Raw genomic sequence first — 21,984 nt, 5'->3', positions numbered from 1 at the left:
GTAGGTACACTTAGTTATGGTCCGCCACAATTTGGCACCAAACAGAATAAAAACAAGATTTTGAAGCACAAATCTATGGGCAAAATAAACCACACATCACAAAAATGATGCAAGGAATTATTTATTTACTGAACTATGGTCACAACAACAGAGACATATCACAAACAGTTGAATTCATCCTGAGAACACATGATGAGGTGACACAGATCACCAGGAGGCTTCCTACTTGGGGGCGGACCTACAATTATTATTTACTTTTTGGCCAACCAATCAATTATTCAGAAAATGAAGGGGCAACATATTCTTCAAGGTCTGCTTGGGCACGGTTACTCTTTTGCCAATATGGTGATTTGTTCATGAGGTACTTTTAACATTTTTCATGTCCACATTGTACATGTTGCCTCATGATAATTATTATGAGCAGCAAACGTATGCACTCTCTTAGAGTGCTTGATCAAGATAGTTTAGGGAACAGAGGGGTATTATTTTATCAGTGATACAGACATAAAAACACATACAAATGTATTATTAAAATGATTTCATTATCACCACTGGACAACACACAGGCATGTTGTCCAGTGCAGGCAAGTCCTTCTTCTATTCATCCATGAGTTAGCTTTATTGCAGTGGTGCGGGACTGATGAAGGAGGAAGAGCAGAAAAAGGAAGATGGAGGTGTTGCGTCTGTGGAGAAGAGATTCAGTCACATTCAGTTTGAAGAAATGTATATTCATTAAGTAAATTGTTACATCTTATAACAGCAGAGTGTCAGGTCAAAGTTTTCAGATCTTGAGCAAAATAATGTTTTATTGTGACCAGCAGAGGGAATTATCATTATACCTGAACATGTATAATATACTTTATTATGTCTTACTGTAAGAAATATCAATATCAGAGTTTTCTTTCTTTTCTCGTTTCATGTCGTGCCTGTGTTGCTTTAATAACACAGGCTTTATTGTCACATATATTGTTAATTATATTGTGAAGTTTAAAAGCTGGTCTCAAAGAGGCAAGCTCACTGGCTTCACATAACTTTATGCTTGAGTCTTTAATCAACCACTATAGCAGTTGCTGATATGTACAGCTTCCACTACAGGTGAGGCGTAATATATTTCTGTATAATTGTCGTATTTTTACTTACCATATCTAGTCCATGCTTCTCTTTTCTCTGTATATCACTGCAGAACAACAGGTTGAAATGACATTAGAGAAAAATGAAATAATTGTTTGGGTGGTTACGGTGGAACTTAAAATAGAGTTATAAATATATTTTTGCATATTATAACACTCAACTGTACCAAGGTTGCTGCCTGCGCAAGAGACTGAGAGGGCAGGGGAAAAAGTTGAAATTCTGTCAAAATGCTGTCAATCACTTTTAAAATGATTCAGCTATTCCACCTTGTTTGTCCTGTGGTGCTTGAATCGTCTTTACTGCTGTTGTGCTCCCGAATACAGAAATACATAAAATCACTAGTGCTAAAACTTTTCCGTTAAGAGCATAAACAGAGGGTTAACTTTTAATATAACAAACAAAAGGACACATTAGCTCCAAACTAAATTCCTATATTATTTATCATCATAAACAACTGTGAGAGATGTCACAATCTTACCTGAGTAGATCCTCTGGGCGCAGAAGAGGACTTTGCTGCCCTCTGGTGAGAGCGGAGCCACCACCACAGTGTAGACATCCCCACACTGGATGTTGGGAACATCACAGCTACTCTCCCCGGGGGAGGCGGTGCAGGTGTAGTTGTTCCTGCTGCCCACCAGCTCTGTGACATAGCTGTGGCTGCTGCCAGCACCGTGCCAGTGCACCCGCAGAGAGCTGTGGGCCATCCCATAGAGCCGGACGCCTGATGGACAGCAGGCACCTGAGGGAGCGAGAGAGACATGAAGTGAGGTTTCTGCAGTGGCTTTAATGTCTGAAAGATAACCAACCCTTTCAAAGAGAGCATGACAAAAATGGTTTTAATTTTTGGAACATATATTTCACCGATCTGTCAAATGTTAAACCTGACGCACATGAACAAAGCAGTCAAGAAATGGCTTTGAATTTAAAGTGTATTTTGTTGTTTTACAAAAAGGGTATGCACTCTACTGTTTAGTGTGGGTGTCAGAGCGCCATCTATTGGGCCACGAAGATAATGCTAAATGGTTAGATTAATAGAAGTAGGCTTACATTAGTCAGTAATTTCCAAACTATTTATAATTTTTTATAGCAGCTACATTTTTTAAACATTTAGTTATGTTTTTACTTTGGAGGCTTGTCCTCAGATTTTTTGTTTTAATCTTAAAGGTCCCATTGCATGGTCCTTTCTACTGATCATAATACCATTGTTGAGGGATATTACAATATAAAAATACTGTGCAATTTTCCAAACTCAGATTGGTTTCTCATACATTATCTCTGTATAGTATGAGTTCTCATTCATAACACTCCGTTCGATGTCTCACTATGGGATGCGCCTCATCGCGGAGCAAACAGAAGCATCAATCTCATTACGCCAATCCTGATTGGCTGGTGATCTTGACGTCAGCATCAGGGAATTCACCCCCTATAAGTAGCTTGCGCCACGACGCATGCGTCATTCAAACACCTCTTCTCGCTTCAGAGCACATCTCTATAGTAGCCGGAAGCTTAACGGTCCACAGACTGAACCCAAATAACCATTTCGGTCAACGGGTGCTCGCCGGCTACTCCTTCTGCTTCGCAGGAAGACGGTAATACTAACGCCAGTTAGTATTGAAATCGACCTCGCCGTTCTCTTTAGGTAGGTCTGATTTTTTCAAGCTAGCGTTAGCTCGCTCCCTCACTATCGACACCACGGTAGCGAGGAAGTTTTTTCTTTTCTCTTCCCCACGGAGGAGGAAAGGATTAAAGGAGCATACTGTCACACCAGTCAGTATTCTCCGGGAATAAAAGACCCACACCGTCCTTTTCTCCGGATTAAGGACAGGGTGGTAACTCCTTTTTCTCCCAACCTACCTGTTGAGAGCGGGTCCTCTCCACGCCACGAGGCGAACAAGATGGACGCCTCTCTCCATCACACCAGAGGAGTCAGGGACTCGGTGGCTCGATTCTGTGACTGCGGGTTGAAGATCTCGGGCACAGACACACACCAGGTCTGCTCGTCCTGCCTCGGGCTGGAACACGCCCGAGGCGCTATCGACAACCCCGGCTCGTGCGGACATTGTGTCCGCTTCACCGTGAAGAGCCTCCGCCGACGGCTAGCACGCCAAGCTAGCCTGTCGGAGCAGGACCCCTCCATGTCCACTGACCTGCCGGCCGGCAGTCAAGACGCGGGGGCGTCCGCCGCAGAGAGTGAACCCCTCTCCGTGTCGGTCTGGGGCTCATTATCTGCGATGGCTGCAGAACCGGAATCCCGCGCCCTGGCAGGCCGGGACCCGGTGACGGCAAGACACGCGGGAACGGGACCCCACGCTTTACCGAGCTGGGGCTCCCGGTTAGACCTCACCATGGTCTCACCCGAGGAGGATGTCCTCGAGCTGGACTACGATGAGGACGAAGAGGACACCTCGGTGTTCCTCCTGTCCGAGTCGGATGAACATGAAGAGGACATCTTCATGTCATCGGCTCAGGCTGCAAAGCCTGGAGCGAGGGCTGCTCTCCCGGGCGATAGCACACCATCTTCGCCCTGTCTGAGCATGGACCTGCAGGCCGTGTGTAAACGCGCCGCGGCCAGACTCGACATCCCGTGGCCTGAAATGGCCAAGGAGACCTCCAGGTCCCGCTACGAAGGGAAACATTTTCCCCAAGCAGCGCGGACAAAGAAGCAACTCCTTCCGGTCTTCCCGGAGATGTTGGATGAGGTGTCGGTCTCGTGGAGAGACCGGCCCTTCAGCAACAAGGTCCCAATCCAGGGTGCCTCCTCCCTAGACTGTGACGGAATGGAGAAGCTCGGCCTGCTCCGCATACCGCCCATGGAACCGCTGGTAGCGGCCCACCTCCTACCGAGGATGGGCCCGTCACCAAGCAGGTACCCCACGCTGCCAGCAAAGTCGGACCGATTTCAGTCGACAATGACTGAACGGTCCTACAAAGCCGCAGCGTTGTCCGCCAGGGCCCTGAATGTGTCCTCGCTGCTAACCGCTTACCAAGCGGAGCTCTGCGAGGACCTGTCAGGTAACCCAGGGGCAGCCACTCTGGACGAGATGGCAGCGGTCACGGACATTTGTCTTCGTGTCCAACGCTGCGCCGTCCAGGCCACGGGCAAGGCAATGGGGATCATGGTGGTGCAGGAAAGAGCGAGATGGCTCAACCTCACCAACCTCCCAGACCGGGAAAAGGAGGATGTGCTGGATATGCCCATCGTTCGCGAGGGAATTTTCGGCTCCGCTCTTGCTTCCATGCAAAGGAGGTGTGAGTCGAAAAAGAAGGAGGACGAGGCACTCCACCTCTGCCTCCCTCGAAGGGTCCAGCCGCTGCCTTCGCAGCAGCAGTCCTTCGCAGCAGCAGTCCTTCGCAGCAGCAGTCCTTCGCAGCAGCAATCCTTCGCCCAAGCTGCCTCGAACCCTGCTCGGTTTAAAACACCGAAAACGCAGAGGTCGCAGCCCGCCCCGAGTCCCCAGCCCAGGCTGGAGACGAGGGCGAGCTGGCCTAGAAAATCTCCGGTTTCCGGCTGCAGCTCAGGCGGCAGCCAACCCAGAATTTCGGCCAGCAGTCGAGGAAGAAGAAGCGAGCAGCGTGACAGCCCCTCCTTCTCCCCTCTGTGACAGAGCTGGAAGTTCACGGTTCCCCAGCTCTAAATGTGTTCCCGCCGCCTCGAGAGATGCCTCAACACCATCCTCAAGTCCGCACAAACACATGTCACACATTTGTTGATTTTTCTGTCATAAAACATTTGCCGCTGACGCATCCAGGCTTCAGGCCGAGGGCGCAGCTCAAAAAAATGATAAGAAAAACAATAAAACCAATAAACAGCCCGTCAACTGTTCCCCTTCTGAGAGCAGCTACGGCATCTCTCAAAAGGCGGATTACAGGCGGGTCTGTGAAGGCACCACCGCCACGCGCATGCGCAGTGCCGGCTGCGGCTTTAAAGGCACCACCGCCACGCGCATGCGCAGGGCCGGCTGGGGTTGTGAAGGCACCACCGTCATGCGCATGCGCAGTGTCGGTGGGGATTGTCGAAAAGGGGCACCACTGTGTTCAGACACTAGAGGGCCCCATAACACAACAAATAGAGACTCAGAGGGGAAGAGACGTGGCTCTAAGGAGCATGCAGTGGAAGATGCTCACATCATCTGCTTGGGTTTTCAAGACAGTAACACGGGGCTACAGACTCCAATTCGCTGTCACCCCCCCTCGCTTCTCGGGCATTCTGCATTCGCAGGCCCGAGGAGAGTCAGCCCATATTCTGGAGAGAGAGATTCTCTCTCTCCTAGAAAAGAGGGCTACAGTATATCTATTGTACCCGCCGAGCAGAGTCAGGGCGGCTTCTATTCCAAGTACTTCCTCGTTTCCAAACGGGGAGGGAACGGAATTCGGCCAATACTTGATTTGAGGGCTCTGAACAAATATCTAAAAAGATATAAGTTCAGAATGCTCACTCACACATCTCTGCTGCGGCTCGTGCGACAAGACGACTGGTTTACATCAGTCGACCTGAAAGATGCGTATTTTCACATCCCAGTATATTACCCACACAGGAAATATCTGAGATTCGCATTTCAGGGGATCTGTTATGAATACAGAGTACTCCCCTTCGGTCTGTCTCTCAGTCCAAGGGTGTTTGTACGATGTACGGAAGCCGCGATAGCCCCGTTAAGACAACAGGGTATTCGCCTGGCGACCTACCTGGACGACTGGCTGCTTCTCGCACAGTCGGAGCAGGAGGCTGTTACGCAGACAAATGTCCTCGTAAAGCACCTGCTCAACCTGGGTTTCATAATAAACACAGAGAAAAGCATGTTGTGCCCCGCGCAGACTATACTCTTCCTGGGTTTACACCTGAACTCGGTGCCCTTTTCAGCTCGCTTGTCAGCGGAAAGAGTGAAAGCTTTCAGAGCTTGTCTCGCTCTTTTCCAGCTGCGCAAACATGTTCTCTTCAGATCATGCCTGCGATTGCTGGGGCTCATGGCGTCAGCCATCCTGGTCGTACGACTGGGACGCTTACACATGAGGGAGTTTCAGCGCTGGGTGGCCGCCCTAAAACTAAACCCCGCGCGTGATGGTTACTGTGAAATGCGTAATGGCACTGCGCCACTGGCTGCACCCGACTTTTCTAGTACGAGGTGTGCCTATGGGTGCTGTCCTTTCACGGAAAGTGGTCACCACGGACGCATGTCTGATGGGGAGGTATTTATGAAGGTAGCCCGGTGAGGGGTCTCTGGAGCAGAGACCTCCAGCGGGCGCACATAAATTACCCTGGAGCTTTTAGCGGTGTTTCTCACCCTAAAACGCTTGTGTCCTGGGCTAACCCTTATAACGGCAAGCCTGTTACTAAGCAACGGCTCTCCCACTGGTTTGTGGAAGCAATTGCTTTGGGGCTCATACGAGTCAGAGTTCGCAGGCACCCTCGGGTCCGCGAGCTCTTTCGACTCAGGGTCTGGCTGCATCCTGGACTCTGTCCAGGATGTCTCCCATCCAAGACATTGGTGCAGCGGCGAGCTGGTCCTCGCCGCTCACTTTTGTCCGCCTCTTAACAGGCTGGACGTTCTGCTCCCAGTGTGACTCAAGCAGTGCTGGGCACCTGGTTGAGTCAGAGCTCTACCTGTTAAGTTCTGGTTGGTTTGGTGATTTTCGAGATAAGCTCGTCTGACAATACGGGAGCTACAATTTCCCATAGTGAGACATCGAACGGAGTGTTATGAATGAGAACTATAGGTTACTTACGTAACCCCAGTTCTCAGAGTAACATGAAGTGAGATGTCTCACCAGACGGCCCTCCTTGCTATGGTGAAGCGAGAAGAGGTGCTTATTTTGAATGACGCATGCGTCGTGGCGCAAGCTACTTATAGGGGGTGAATTCCCTGACGTCAAGATCACTAGCCAATCAGGATTGGCGTAATGAGATTGATGCTTCCGTTTGCTCCGCGATGAGGCGCATCCCATAGTGAGACATCTCACTTCATGTTACTCTAAGAACTGGGGTTACGTAAGTAACCTATAGTTTTCACTCCCTGTGCTAAACGGCTCGATGGAGTTCCTGCCCCCACCCTCCTGTGCGTCCAGTGTGCTCCGATTGGTCAGCTCTGCCACTCTGTTCTGATTAGTCAACCACCAGAGAGGCTCTGCCCCTGTTGACATCTGCCGTAAAGTGGTTTAGCGGGTACTTAGCAACATAGCAATACTAGATTTGAGAATCGATAGATAGAGAGTTATATAGATAAATAGATAGCTTACATATAGCATACAATGGCGTATGGAGCATACAATTTCGAACCTCCGTTCGATCCTAGAATAGACCAAATCGCGAGTCTTGCCTCGCCGTTCACTAGAGCAGACCAAACTGTGTCATTGTGGTACGTTTTTATCTAGTATATGTCTTGCATTTCAGATGTCATCAGATGTACCTACAACTGTTGTTATTTAGGTGCCGTTGTGGAAACTGCGCTTTGATGCCAAGTGACGGAGAAAACGTGTGCTGCAATAGCATAAGAAAGGTAGCCTAACTTAGTTATGGCGCGTTTCCACTGCAGCGGGTAGCCCCGTTTAAGCGTCCTTAACCGTCCTCAAGCGGCCAGGCCGGTTTTTGGTGGCGTTTCCATATAGCCTAGTACCGGCCAGCGGGTACTTTTTCCCTCTTTTTCCGGCCTCATAAAATCGTGGTTCCCTCAGACCAGGGCCAGGGCTGAACTAGTGACGTCAACACTCTCGACTGCTGATTGGTCAGAGAGAATCGTCACAAGATTGCGCGCGAGTTCATCCCTAGCGTCGCATATATATTTAGAAGCAAGCTTGCAGCATTTTTATAAACAGCATTTTGTAAACGGATGAGCTACAAAAATGGCTACGTTTAATAAGAAAAGCACACCGTGGTCGACCGAGGAGGTGACGACGTTCCTACATCTCATTGGGGATGATCAAATCCAGCGGGAGCTCGACGGAACAACTCGAAATGTGAACAAAAACAAAGCCGATCGCCCCGCCTACACTGCGTTGCTACCCCAGGTCCTAAACTGTAATGGAAATGCGCCACGGCCTGGGACGGCCAGCGAGGCAGTCCGAGGCCAGAGCGAGGACGCTTAGGGACGCTTAACGGGGCTACCCCGCTGCAGTGGAAACGCGCCATTACATTATGTCGGCAGCTAGCTGAAAACACCAACAGTAGCACACCAAGATATACAGCATACATATATTTCAAGTCAATAGACTATTATTACTTCCTTAGTAATTGAATGTTTATTTTGTAAACCTTTCCCATAGTTGGTTTAATTGCTAAACGTGTTTTATAACACATCTTACCTTCATAGGTTGTAACACGCATGCTGCAAGTTCCAGAACACATTAACTGCATGGTTGACCACCCAGGACTAGAGCCTAACTGCTTGAACCCATACACCCTGCAGAATCTCCACAATATTTATAAATACAGTTTTGGACCTTTGACAAATACAAAGTAAGAAGAGTAAGTTATTGTTACCTGTAATAAACTACTACCGTTTGATGAAAAATCAAATCATGGTTTGCTATATATGAATGATATGTTATAGGAGCAAATAATTCAGGAAAGAAAGGCTACTAAGTATTTCCTTCAAACTTTATTTTTACAAATGTACAAAATGTATATTTATACACTGTACATCATCCATTCCTCTCCCGATAGGCGTTTTCGATATCTTGCGTATCGCAGCTTTGTAAGCTGGTGCTGGGGATATTTAGGGCGAGGCATCAGAGTGGTGATTCCGTCGTGTGTTGTGCTCCGGATCCGCCAGGAGTTTCCAGATCTGGCTGGACAATATGTAGGATTTCGACCTCCTTTGGGGGGAAACGGCTGACAATCATTTCTGGGGGGCCTGTCAAATTGAGTTGAGACGTGGATTCGTTTCAGCTCGTACACAAAGGGTGTAGGGTCCAGAAAGACTTTGTGAAACACAAGCCTCGTCAGCTCATCCACATAGACTGAAAAAGAAAGCATTGTATAAATAATTTGTTATTGTTATTCACTTTTTGTATTTAATGTAATACTTTTATTGTTCATTGTATCTTTAATCATTTGAAATGTAAGTTCTGTTAATAATAATAAAAACAAATATTTCACAACTTACTGTATGTAGGGTCGTTCTTAACAGGCTTGACCGTACACTCTCCCCTCTTTGATTTTGGATAAGCCAATTTGAAGACAAGTTTTCCTGCAGCAGTTGTCGCTTGGTCACGCCCAGCATTCTCGTTGTGATGCATTGCTGCTAGACACAACCTATAGAATAGCAAAATAAAATGAGACTTTGTGTTATGACAGAATAAAACCCTCATGCCACTAAACAGTGACTGTGTTATAAGATGCTACAGAATAAAGTATACAGTGTATTACCTGCACAACATTCCAATGAAGGGGAAAACCACATTTTTGGGGGAAAACGCAGAATTAAGTTGTGAAAGGACTCCAGGGATGAGGTCTGGTAGTGATGGCTTAGCTTTAGCACATCTTTGAGAACTCTCTTGTTGGTGAGTATCGTTTCAACTCTGGCGAGTGTTATTGAGCCTTGAGTAAAATGACAAAGACATTAGGTAAATCACCAGCACATTAGAACATTACAACAATAATTTGCCATAACAACAATGTTATATTTACATTCTATATTGTTGATCTTATGAAGGAAGTGAAATATTGAACTTACCACCTTTTAGGTAAGGTTTATTTGCATCGCTTGCGGCTCCTACAGAATGTGTGCACTTGGGGAACAGGGGGTCATCATGCACGTGAACGTTTTGTAGGTGGTTGACCAGTGACGTCCACCTTGTCACCTTCTCCGGCTCTCATATCTCCTGCAACCTTTCCCCCCTGTTGTTGTAGATTATCGAAATTCTGCTGCTGATCAGTGTTCCACTTGTGGATAATAGCAGGCTCCAGGTAACTCTTAGCATGCCTCCTGAAGGTCCCATACCCGATGATCTCCAGCTGCATGGCTCTGCATATCTATGAATAAATAGAAAAAAAGGAAACGTTTTTGAAAAAGTCCACTGCTGTCATTTTTCATGCGCTATAGATGTTAGAGATGGTAAAATACCTTTCGTAGTTGGAAGAAGGAACCCCCAGTGAAGTATGTAGCAGCGGATAATTGTAAGTTGCCAACCGGGGTACTTCCGATGACGGGCTGGCTCTCCCATTTTCTGAAGTAACTGCAGTTTGAACAACGCTGTGTGAACGCCACAGGTCCCCACTTTTCTTGTTTGGACATCACAGTCTGTCTTACACAACGGACATTTTTCAAACAGCTGTCTGAGGCAGCTTTAAAAAACAATGTACTTTACGTCACGGTGCGTGGATTGTGCCTGTGGTCTAATGTAACAAAAAAATTAATACGTTTTAGATTTCAACTCTGAAAAACAGTAATAGTAATGTGTACCAAATGTACCAAACTTACGATACGTCGCATTCTTCTACAGTATCATCAGGGTGGTAACTCGAACCCAGAGTCTCCTCAAATTCTGTCGACGTCTCCTCCTTGTTCCCGCTTGTTCCTCCTCCAACTCTAGTCGAGGTCTCTTGCTAGGTCCCAAGCCTGGGCCCTTTATTGGTGTAGAGGACAAGGGGATTTCTTTGTAGGTGGAAGTTTTAGTGCCAACACTTTTGAAAGACACCGTGGCCTGGATGCCTGTTAATAAAAAGGGAAAAGTGCATAAATACTCTGTACATTAGATAAGACACTAATACATTGTAAAAGGCCAACAACTTGTGTACATCTGACAGATTAATTCATGAAAAATGTACAAACTACAAACAGCACTGTATTTCTTGTAGTCAACATAACAGTATTTCTGAGATATACAATAATATCAAATAAGGTTTTATTTATAGAGCACATTTAAAAACGATTTTTGGTCGAGCCCAAGTGCTGCATATGTAATAAAAGCACAATTAAGGTAATGTATCTGTGATTTGTCAGTGTTATAGTCTACCTTTGCTTCTCACGTGTGCCGATTTCAGTGTTCCCCGGGCCAACTGTGTAGCAACAGAAATGGCGGACACTTTACATTCCACTGTCTGTGTTCCCACAGACCGTGTCTCAACCAAGCCCCCAGGAAGTGCGCCGGACTCAGATGAAAATATTCGTGCTGGTCAAACGGCGGTACTACACTTCAGTTTGATTGCCAGGCCCGGAAACACTTTTTCCCATTGACTTACATGGGGAAAGAGTGGTCTGTAACTCGTTGGATAATTTCTTTTAAACTAAATAAACTACCCAGTATGAACACTTGTATAGCCCTTATTAAAAACATTCGTTCCTCAAGTTGTAAAAATGTGCTAATAACGTTATTCTGAGAGTTATTTCCCTCTGCATTATGAACGTGCATCTAACCCACGGGACCGCGCCGCCCGGCACGTTCATGTTACGTGTCCCGACCAATCAGAGCACACTGTGCTCACAGGTAGGGTGGGGCTGGAGCTACAACGAGCCGTTAAAGGCAGAGAGTGAAATTCAGTGAATACACATAGTTTACAGAGATGCTGTATGAGAAACCAATGTGAGTTGCGTTTATCTTTACCCATGGATGCACAATAAGAACGGATCCATATCGTCTTACTGCCATCCCACGGAGCTGTAATAATGGATATATTGCACATGTTTGCTGTAATTCATTATCATACTACATGGGCTGTATGATTAAATCTTGTACCGTAAATGTTGTATTAAATAAAGTTAATATTACCGACATTATTAACGTCCCTGTAGCTTCGTATTGCACTAAGAAGCTTATTGCACTGTGTATATATATATATATATATATATATATATATATATACAGTGCAATAATAATTTCATGCTAAATGAAGCTCTGTTGGATATCACTAGATCCTGTTACAGCGTAATATAAGTACATAACGATTGATGTGTACATTAGCATCATTACTAGCTAGCCGCTAGCTGCCGCCTCGTTCATATCAAATCCATGATAACAACAATCCATTACCATGCTGTCATGAACGCACGGTGCTGTTACGTGTACGCAAATTGACGTGCTTGATGTGAACGAGCATTTTGGTTAAAGTTGCGCATGCTCTATGAGTGCACATACGGGTACTTCTCAGGCATGCTGGGTAATCTGTGACGTTTCACTCTCTCAAAAGTTGGGCCATTTTATCATCATGCACTAATGAGCAGCTCTCATAGGAATGAATGAGGCCCCGCCTCCCACGCTGTATCCAGTTATTATACATCCATGGTCTCAACCCTCTGAGTTCCCACACAAACAGTCTGTTTGACATCCGACTGTACTGGAGCAGTTGGTATTGTGTTCCTGCTGTGATGTACTCTAAGAAAGATACACATAGTATTCATACAATTAATTTTGTATCCGAGGAAAACAGTCAATTTCATAAAAGCAACACTTTTACAATTACAATGTTCTACAGATAGTCTGCTACCTTTTCCCATGTAGCGTAATATTTCAGACTTTGTAGCTCAGTAGCATAGCTGCTAGGACCGCCAACTTCAATGTAATTATGTTTGGCGACTGACCGTACGTTAAATCAGCCAGAGTATACTGTCTATGAGTATTTCGTGTGTATTTGCAGACGAAATTCTCCAGCTATGATTATCTATCAGTAATCAACACAGTTAGCTTGCCAGCTAATATGCAGTTTAACAGCTAGTCTAGGCTTAGCAAGAACATCTTACAATTTCAATATTATACAGTTAGTCTGCGTTCGGTCATTCATTGTAGCTGGTATGAAAACAATGTTTTTCATAACATCTCTAGGTTAGAGCTTCTAGCTTAGCTTATTAATGATAGCTCGGTAGAATACACGAACGGCAACTGTAATTACTGACCGTACGGTTAAATCACCCGGAGTATACTGTCTATGAGTATTTCGTGTGTGTTTGCAGACATTCTCCTGCTATGAGATACATGTAAGCCATGTGCTAACATCGGTGTTGAGGTCTGCTAGGTAGCCCTCGTGTTTACCTCGGTAGTATATCATTAGCATAGCATAGCATTTACACAGTCGTGGTAGATACATTGTTTATTTTAAACAGAATAATTACACAAACCACAATGAATACTTACAGGTTGTGTACCCGAATCTCCCGCTGGTCCAAACAAAGTAGGAACAGCGTCGTCCTCCAATATCAGCTTTGCAAGTCCGAAGCTAAACATTGTTAAGTTTTTAAAGCTTTGGTCCGTGAAATGCCGCGCATACACAACAGTACCGGCTGGTAAATCAGCTGGAACAGTGTTAAAAAGGAATGTCAACCACTGACTTCGTCGTGGTTCTGCCTTCGGTACTGCAAACATTGTGGATTTCTCCACACGATACAGTCAACAGACCCTCCGCGACATGACTGGATAGAGCTTTGAAAAGAAGCAGGTTTTACAACACTTAATATGGTCGGCTGGCAGAGGAAGTGACGTCACGCGGTGCAGCTACGTCACGCGGGGCAGGAAGTAAACAATGGAAACTGAGAAATCTCCAACGAGGCTTATGGGGGAGGTATTTTCTGTGTTAGAGTTTTACTCCCTACAGGGTGTACTTTGAGGGGTTTTGACTTTGCAGACTGTTTACATGCATGGACACCTTCATAACACACAAGGAGACGGGTAATAACCGGAAAAGCATGCAATGGGCCCTTTAAAAAGAACTACAAAAATGTGAGAACCCCTTTTGTACAAATAAATATAAAAAGTGTTTCAAATCCAATTTTATTGAAAATGATGAACAGATTCCTACTTTTATATAGATACATACCATAAACAATCGTCTTTGATATGTATTGCTTCTTTTTTATAATAAAAGTGTCATGTCAGTGCTTTCTGGTAGATACACTACAGTTGCAATGTATTTTCTTTTCATTGGAAGAAAACCCAATCACTCACTGGACGAGAAGCCCTCATAGGAGCAGTTTGACCGGCGCCCGCTGTGGCTGATCGCCTCCATGGTGACGGTGTAGTTGGTCCCACAGGTGATGCATCCCATGAGGCAGTGGGAGTCCATGGTGTGGCAGCGGGCGTGACCACGCGTTGATGTTAGGGAAGTGATGAATGTATGCGCCCCTTTAGCGGGAGACCATGACACATTGCTCATTGCCTGCGTCACCTGATCCACCGTCAGATCCACCGGGCAGCACGGTCCTGTAGAAGAGGATGATAAATGTGGTGTTGAGGAGTGGAACACAAAACTACCATCTGTATCAAAATCAGAATCCCTATATTCGTCCCACAGAGGGGACATTTACATTCGTTACAGCAGAAAAGAGCAAAAGACAGCTTGATATTAACTAAGATATCAGTTTTTATTACAAATATATCGGTGTTCGTATTCCGTGCTGAGGAACCCTGAAGGTGTTCTTGAGGCTGTACGTGGCGCTACACGTCACTAGCATGCTATTATATTGATGTTTTTAAGTCCTTCCCGTGCTTTATAATAAAATGGTTCAATCACAACTTTTGACCACTCACCTGTTTCCAACAATTCAGAGTAGCTGGGTAAACCCAAGCCTGCGGGGCTGGTTGCTATGACGCTGACTTCAAAGTTAGAGCCACAAGGAAGGTCAGTGATGTCGCAGCTGTTTCCGTCTGTGTTGCAGGTGCGTGTGCCGTCATCTCCCGACGCTGTCACGGTGTAATTAGCAAGCCTGTTGTTTGGAGTCCAGCTGACACTGAAGCAGGAGGAGTTTCTCTGAGTCAACATCAGATTCATCGGCATGCATGGAGCTGACGGGTGGAGGAAAAGAGGAATTAAGAGCATGATCAAACCTTTGAGACTACTCCACATACAGTACATGAGGAATGGATGTAGGCCTATGTGTAGTTTTAAAAGATACTGTATAGCTCTCTGATGACCAGTCTAGTTAATAATATTAGATATCAAGCATTTGAAGTCATTCAAAACTTTTTTTTTAACTGCTGTTTAAATGGAAAATCTGGATATTTGCTGGATACATGTGGGCACACGTTTCCTACCTGTGATTTGTGTGTGAGCTTTGCATGCCCGGTTGCATCCACTGATGTCGTTGCAGGGTGTCAACACCACGCTGTAGGAACTGTCGCAGCTGAGGTCAGAGAGGGCGCACACCGGAGCCGTGTCGTTACACAGGATGACCTCTGAACTGTCTGCAGCTCGAGTCTGGTACAGCTCTGCCCCCCGAGAGACCGTCCACGTGATCTCAAACGTGTCAGTGCTCACGGCGGAGATGGATACACCCTCTGGACAACAGGGCACTGAAAGACACACAGGGGGTGTGATACACAGAAAATCATGAATTCAAATCTGTCCCCTCAGTGGCTACTTACAGGTGGTGTAGTTGAGAACCTGTCCTTCAGGACTGCTGCCAGCCTGGTTGAAGGCCATCACAGACATCAGGTATGTGTGGCCACATGTGCAGTTGTAGGTGCAGCTCCTGCTGGTGGTGTTGCAGCTCTCCTCTGCACCGTCTCCTCTCTTGATGAAGGCTGTGTAGCTGTTGACGTGAGTCACCGTGTCCCAGGTCAGCGTGCAGCTTCCTTCTGTCGACTCCACAACAGCCAGAGACTGTGGGGGGCAGGGGACTGACCGGACAGGAGAGCAGGGAGTTTAGTCATATTTTAATGACTGAGGGTTTCAGAGCAAACTAATGCTGCCATCATTTTAATCCACATCTAGCACTAATGTGTTAATGTTAGAATTCTACGTATAACATAATAAAGTTTCTCATTAAACAACTAAATGTAATCATAACTCTTGTAGCGAAGTGTATGTTCAAAGTATGTTTTATTTCATTGCATATTATATTTAATCTATTCAATTGATGAGAAAATTAACACTTCTGATGGGAAGAAAAAGCTTTATGTATTTTATGTTTGAAGAGAATGTGAAGATGGAATCATCTTATAGCTGTCTCGTAAACAGATCATAAATATGCAAAGACAAATAGATTTCTAGTCAACTTTCAAAGTAAACCATTTTGATAATCCATTAATGGAAGGATCAGAGGTTCAAATTGATCCTGTAGTCACATTTATGGCATCGAAGTGTAAGGAACTTTGGATAAAAGTGATGCTAAATAAGATGTAATGAACTAAATAACTTCCAACCAACACTTATACAGTATCTTGTGATTAATCCAATACTCCTTGCATTATTATGGCTTGCTCATTATATGTCTACGGTGCCCTATTACAAACAGATAGTTTACAAGTGTGATCGGAAATAAATGTAGTCTAATACTCACAGGTGATGAACACCACGGGGCCGGATGGATCGCTGGGCCCGGCCTCGTCGGAGGTGCTGACCCGGACGGTGTGTACCTCTCCGCAGCCCACTGGAGACAGGGTGCAGGAGCTGGATGTGGAGTTACAGGTGAGGTTCTGGTCGCTCATCACATGGTACTGGAGGGACCCAAAGACCCCCTCATCCCGTTCCAAGGACACTGAGATACCGGCCAAACCGTTATTCATCACCATGGAGACATTGGCAATAGATGGCACAGCAGGTCCTGTGAAAACATGCCCAATGATGCATTAAATACAAGTACACATAAAAACACACTAATAAAAGGAGTAGTATAATTAGAGTATTAGTTTCTAAATTACTCTTACCAGTAATGTTTCGTGAGGAAAATGTTATTACTAATAATACTGTATTCATCAGATGGCTGCCGTTCTTAGATTTAGATTTCACAGAACAAAGGGTTTTAATACTATTTCAAACAACTTCAGTCATGTTTTATGTAGCTTATAGAGGCTACATCCCATGATAATCATTTGAAGATATATGTTTTTACACACTAGAAAAAGGTCTGTGACTGTGGCAAGTTTATTTAAAATTGCAAGCCTAGTTAATATTTTCTCTTATCACTACACGTATAATATTTCTTACATGATCAAAAAGAAAGACACATGGACTCTATATACTTATAGGAGCAATCATGGGTATTTCCCACACAGAAAAGAGTCTCGGTGCACGCTTACTTGTCATCTGGTCGATGTACAGACTGTCCTCTCCCTGGCGGCCCTCGGGGTCCCAGGCGAAACCCTTTATGACGTAGACTGAGCCCATATCCAGGCCGGAGACGATCCAATTGGTGTTGGAAGTGTTGTGCTTGATGATGGTGGTGTTCCAGGCAAACTTGTACAGAGACAGGCTGTACTGGACAGCGTTGGCAACAGGAGCCCAGGACACAGTGATGCTGTTGTTGCTGGGAGAGGAGGCGGAGAGCTGAGGAGGGGGCAACACTGTGGAGGGGGACAAAGTTTAACATTATGAAGCAATTAGGGCGACTGTACTTTGAGTAAATATGTTTCTCTTGACTTTGATTGTTGCTTACTTGTAATGTAAGATGTATGCTTTTGAAGCCAAGTCTTAAGGGAATAAATATCTTGAGTCATGTTTCTGGTATGTTTTACAGCAGTCCTAGTCAAGCCCTTGCTTTTTGTGAATCACATTTTTTTATTGTCAGTAGTCACAGATCCAAGCAGTGATGTCAGAATGTGGGCTGCACCCAAGTATCAGCCACTTCAGACTTTTATGCACCAACTACAAAATGAAAATCATAGTTTTCATGTTGTTCATTCAAGGAAGCAAAATCAAATCAGAGGTGAATAATGGCAAACAAAAACGATGCGACTGCCTGTAGCATGTTATTTTTTACTCATGTGGATCAGATAGTCCCCTGGGCCCAGGAGTTCAAAACTTTTAATCCCCATCTGATCAGATTTGGATTTTGGGTAGTTCAAAACCAAAAAACAGGATTAGGATCACTTTGATATCCAATCAGATCAGGAAATCCAAGCTTTAATCTGGATCAAATCTTCAAAACGGGTAGTCAAACCGAAAACACAGGATTGGGATCAATTTGATCAACAAACTGGATTATCCTGATCCCACCAGAGGGGTGGATCTCCAGTGGATTACCAGAGCAAAACGTACTGTACAATTTATTTTAAAATATGTTTCAATTTAAATAAGATGGCAAAGTTTGTTAACTGAAATAATACACAATTTAGCCTTCATGGGAAATACATTTTATTTTTGGTCATGTTTGTGGTGGCCTATTTTGTTTTCAACCAAATGTTGATGACATAAATGTTTATGCTCATTAAAGTATCACAAAAATATAATTAGACATTGTAGATGTCTCTGCAACGTGGTCTCTTGTCTTCCTTGTATTATTTTTCATATCCACTAGATGGAGATCGGTAGGATTAAATCACTGATATTCAGGATCTAGTCATCTTGAAAAGTCGTAATCTGGATCAGAGTGATCCTATCCTGAATTGCTTTGAACTACTGGGACAAAGTCTGGCCGAGTTGTCTGATCCTGGATCACAAAACATGGGATTTCAAAATCTGATCGGATCTGATTGAGATTAAAAGTTTTGAACTCCTGGGCCTGGGGATGGAGTAGAGAGGTGCCAGCCATGTTCTCAGGATCAGGTCCTCCTATTGTGTTCAACAGAGAAGGGTCCAGTATACTTACCGTCTTTACTGGAAAGACCCTAAGCCATTGAGCGGTAAGAAAAACCCTGGATTCTTTTTGCACAAAAACTGAAGATAATGTGTATAATTCCATGACAGGACTATATACTCTGCTAAGAGACAATTAAGGAGATCAAGTTACTTCTACAGGGTATGGAGACTGAGAAGAACAGCGCATATTGTTTCTTACTGAATATGTGACTCATTGCTATAATCCAGCCCTTGGGGGTTAATTGTTTACCCACTGAATACATTTGAGGTTTTGTTTCTCAATCTTGAATTATGGACACAAACGCTACAACAGTACCTGTCTTTGCAGTCACAGGGGAAGATGGCTGGCTCTGACCTCCACTGTTCACAGACATGATGCTGAGTGAGTACTCTGTGTACGGGTCGAGGGACTCAATCTCAGCGGGGGAGGAGGACACAATGTTTTCTCTGATGAAGCGGTTGGGATTCTGCAATCGTATGATGTAAGATGTCGCCCCGGTCTTCAAGCTGAAAGACACGATAAAAGTCTTGCTGTCCTTTGACTTCATTGTCAGGAGGGGATCCATCACCTCAGGAGCTAAAAGATTCACAAGAAATACAGTTTGACGAGATACTACACCTTCTCAGCGTTAGTTGGCAATGCAATCCATCTTTTTACCCACAGATTTCAGGGCAAAATATTTATTTTGTGTCTGCAACAGTACGTCAATTTGAATGCTGAATGTAATAATAAAACTATTTGTTTTAATACTTTTATATATACATTTTGTTTTAATACTTTTATATATTATTAAAAGGCTTATTTAAATCATGAGGCACTAACAGTGACTCTTCTGTGCTCCTCTGCTCATCATCAAAGTACTATTTAGGTGTTTTAAATGTACACGTTACATTAGTTATTCAGATAACAAATGGTTAAAAAAAAACATTCTGACTGTAATGTGTATATACACACTAAAGACAAAGGTATTGGGCCACCTACAGGAGCTTTTATGACATCCCATTCCAAATTATTGGGCATTAAGTTGGTCCCCCCCCCTTTGCAGCTATATTAATTTCTGGAAAGGCTTTCAAGATTTTGGAGAATCTCCGTGCTAGTTCATCCCAAAGGTGTTCAAGTCAGGGCTCTGTGCGGGCCAGTCAAATTCTTCCACACCAAACTCATCCAACCAGGCCTTTATGGACCATGCTTTGTGCACTGGCACAGTCATGCTGGAACAGAAAAGGGCCTTCCCCAAACTGTTTCCACAAAGTTGGAAGCATATAATTGTCCAAAATGATGAAGCATTAAGAATCACCAGAAAAATAAACCCATAGCATTATCCCTCAAACTTTACAGTTGGCACAATGCAGTCCGGCAGGTAACGTTCTCCTGGCATTCGCCAAACCCAGACTCGTCCATCAGACTGCCTGATAGAGAAGCGTGTTTAGTCACTCCACAGAACACGTTTCCACTGCTCTGCATGGCAGCACTCCGCAGTTATCGAGTCAGAGCTCTGGCGACTTTTAAGCACTCTGCGACCCCGCTCTGTAACTTTACGTGAACTTTACGTGGTCTTTACATGAGTTGCTGTGGTTCCTAAACGCTTAGACTTTGCAATAATAACACTTACAGTTGATCGTGGAATATCTACGAAAGAAGACATTTCACGAACTGACTTGTTGCAACGGTGGCATATTACAGTACCACGTTCAAATTCACTGAGCTCTTTAATAATAAATTACATTTATAAAGCACTTTTCCTGGTGCTCAAAGTGCTTTAGAACGACCCATTATTTCACAAATGTTTGTAAAGGCATACTGCAGGGCTAGGTGCTTGATTTGATACACCTGTGGCAATGGGACTGAATGAAACACCTGTATTCAATGATTAAGGAGTGTCCCAATACTTTTGTGTGTATATATATATATATATAATTAGTTTGCCCGAATATCACAGAATAAAACGGTAGGCCTACTGTACTAACTTAACTAAAACACATGCACCAGAACGTTTTTTTGTGTGTGATGAAACTAAACAATAATAAAACACTCAGTGAAGTGCTTTAACATCACAAGGTTACCTCACCTGAGGAAGAATCGATAGTTCCAATGTTTAGTATCTCTTGAGCATTATCCAGAGCTGCAACTGTGAATGTATAAATGATGTTTGGGGACAGAGAGTTGATGGTGCCCATCACTGTGTGTGGACCAAACACGGCATAACCAACGGGGTTGCCTGGGGAGTTCTGGGGGGCGGCGATGACCTTGTATGAGCTGGCTCCGTAGACCCTGGTCCATCTGAGAATCGCGCTCTTCGATGTTGCAGAGAACACGGATACTTCGATATCTGATGAGAGAGCATCTTTTAAGTAGCCTACTTTTTTACACCCTGAGAAATTGATTCATTTACAGATACCATCAATATTGTGTTCATTCTCATATGAAAATGATATTACCATCTGCAGTGTAGTTATGGTAAAATATAAAATACATACCTTGTGCTGCAGCCTGCAAATGTAGATAAGAAAATAAAAACGGTTATGGTTTTATATGAAATTCAAGTTCCTACTACTTGACTGTAACATTGTATCACTCCTTTTTAAAAACAGGATTTCTGAGCCTGAAATGAAATAAGCAAAATGACTATAACACATTTTAGTCCGTTACTTTACCTGTGAGCATATGCTCAGCAAGACAAAAATCGCTGGCCACTTCATATTTTCTTGAAGTAAAATGTCAAAAATGACTTTTCTCCTCACACTATGCAGCTTCTGTTGGATTCAAATGCTTCTCTCTTCAAGGTTTCCCCTTTTTCTAAACATACTTTGTCTGTGCTGGTCTAAATAGCTGCATTTGGTCCCTCCCACTAAAGCAATTGACCAGTCACAGTGAAGTAGCGTAATAGAGAGGCGAAGTCCCTCCCCTTCCGTTGGACCTTATTTCGGAAAAATTATGTATTGAAGTCAATGGCGAGAGAAAGATTATCTTTCGACCCCGTTTGAATTGTGCCACGAATTACACATATGATGCTTGTCAATTTAAAAGATAATTTTGCAAGTCAAAAAAATAAAAATGTGTCTTAAAACTGCGAAGTAATACATTTATTTGTGTGAAACGCTCAATGAACTATGGTCTCGCACACGTCACCAACACCAAGATGGCCGTCACGTTAGCACATTTCACCTCTTTCTTTCAGAAGGCGAAAAGTATTAAAAGAGGTACAAATCACTACAAGTCTGAGCATGTTGTGAGCTGTACACGAAAAAGGGGAGTTAGTCGGTTCCGTAAGAGCCAGCATGCGGAACCGGCTTTACAGAGAAGCCCCTCAATGCAGTGCGCAATACCTCAACGTGGGCGGAGCCTCAACGCCCCTCCTTCTCAACCTTTGAGGCACGTGACGTCCCGACTCCCGTGTTGTGTAGGCTACTTACAA

The 21,984-nt window shown here is 44.4% G+C and overlaps 1 protein-coding gene across 8 annotated transcripts; it reads right to left on the bottom strand.

Moving 5' to 3' along the window:
• Nucleotides 1–185: 185 nt before the first annotated feature.
• LOC117542367 (fibronectin type III domain-containing protein 7-like) lies at nt 186–21,463 on the bottom strand. 8 transcript variants are annotated; one of them, XR_004568421.1, is made up of 17 exons: nt 21,224–21,459; nt 21,047–21,059; nt 20,638–20,898; nt 18,885–19,145; nt 17,071–17,334; nt 16,332–16,595; nt 15,415–15,669; nt 15,085–15,342; nt 14,581–14,835; nt 13,999–14,253; nt 13,192–13,476; nt 10,545–10,775; nt 10,188–10,459; nt 9,798–10,096; nt 9,491–9,661; nt 9,228–9,376; nt 8,943–9,081 (listed from the first exon to the last, which is right to left on the bottom strand). XR_004568421.1 is itself a non-coding variant. In XM_034209988.1 (14 exons), exons 1-13 carry the CDS (start codon nt 21,266–21,268, stop codon nt 1,175–1,177), a joined length of 2,424 nt encoding a protein of 807 aa, XP_034065879.1. In that variant the 5' UTR covers nt 21,269–21,461; the 3' UTR covers nt 186–683; nt 1,141–1,174. The 8 variants fall into 8 exon arrangements, 4 of the variants coding, with proteins under 4 accessions (XP_034065879.1, XP_034065878.1, XP_034065877.1 ...); XM_034209988.1 differs by lacking the exons at nt 8,943–9,081; nt 9,228–9,376; nt 9,491–9,661; ... (2 more) ...; nt 10,545–10,775; nt 13,192–13,476 and adding exons at nt 186–683; nt 1,141–1,177; nt 1,293–1,321; nt 1,610–1,870 and having other exon boundaries at nt 21,224–21,461; XM_034209987.1 differs by lacking the exons at nt 8,943–9,081; nt 9,228–9,376; nt 9,491–9,661; ... (2 more) ...; nt 10,545–10,775; nt 13,192–13,476 and adding exons at nt 186–683; nt 1,141–1,177; nt 1,298–1,321; nt 1,610–1,870 and having other exon boundaries at nt 21,224–21,461.
• Nucleotides 21,464–21,984: the final 521 nt, after the last annotated feature.

This window comes from Gymnodraco acuticeps, unplaced genomic scaffold (genome assembly GCF_902827175.1).
Source record: "Gymnodraco acuticeps unplaced genomic scaffold, fGymAcu1.1, whole genome shotgun sequence".
Classification (NCBI taxonomy): Eukaryota; Metazoa; Chordata; class Actinopteri; order Perciformes; family Bathydraconidae; genus Gymnodraco; species Gymnodraco acuticeps.
This window is presented reverse-complemented; position numbering and strand designations above follow the sequence as displayed.

Coding starts and splice junctions, on each gene's coding strand:
- LOC117542367 (XM_034209986.1), bottom strand. CDS start 21,268: ATGAAGTGGCCAGCGATTTTTGTCTTGCTGAGCATATGCTCACAG. Junction 15,343..15,414: donor GGTTCTCAACTACACCACCT/GTAAGTAGCCAC, acceptor TGTGTCTTTCAG/TGCCCTGTTGTCCAGAGGGT. Junction 14,836..15,084: donor AGCTCACACACAAATCACAG/GTAGGAAACGTG, acceptor TCCACCCGTCAG/CTCCATGCATGCCGATGAAT.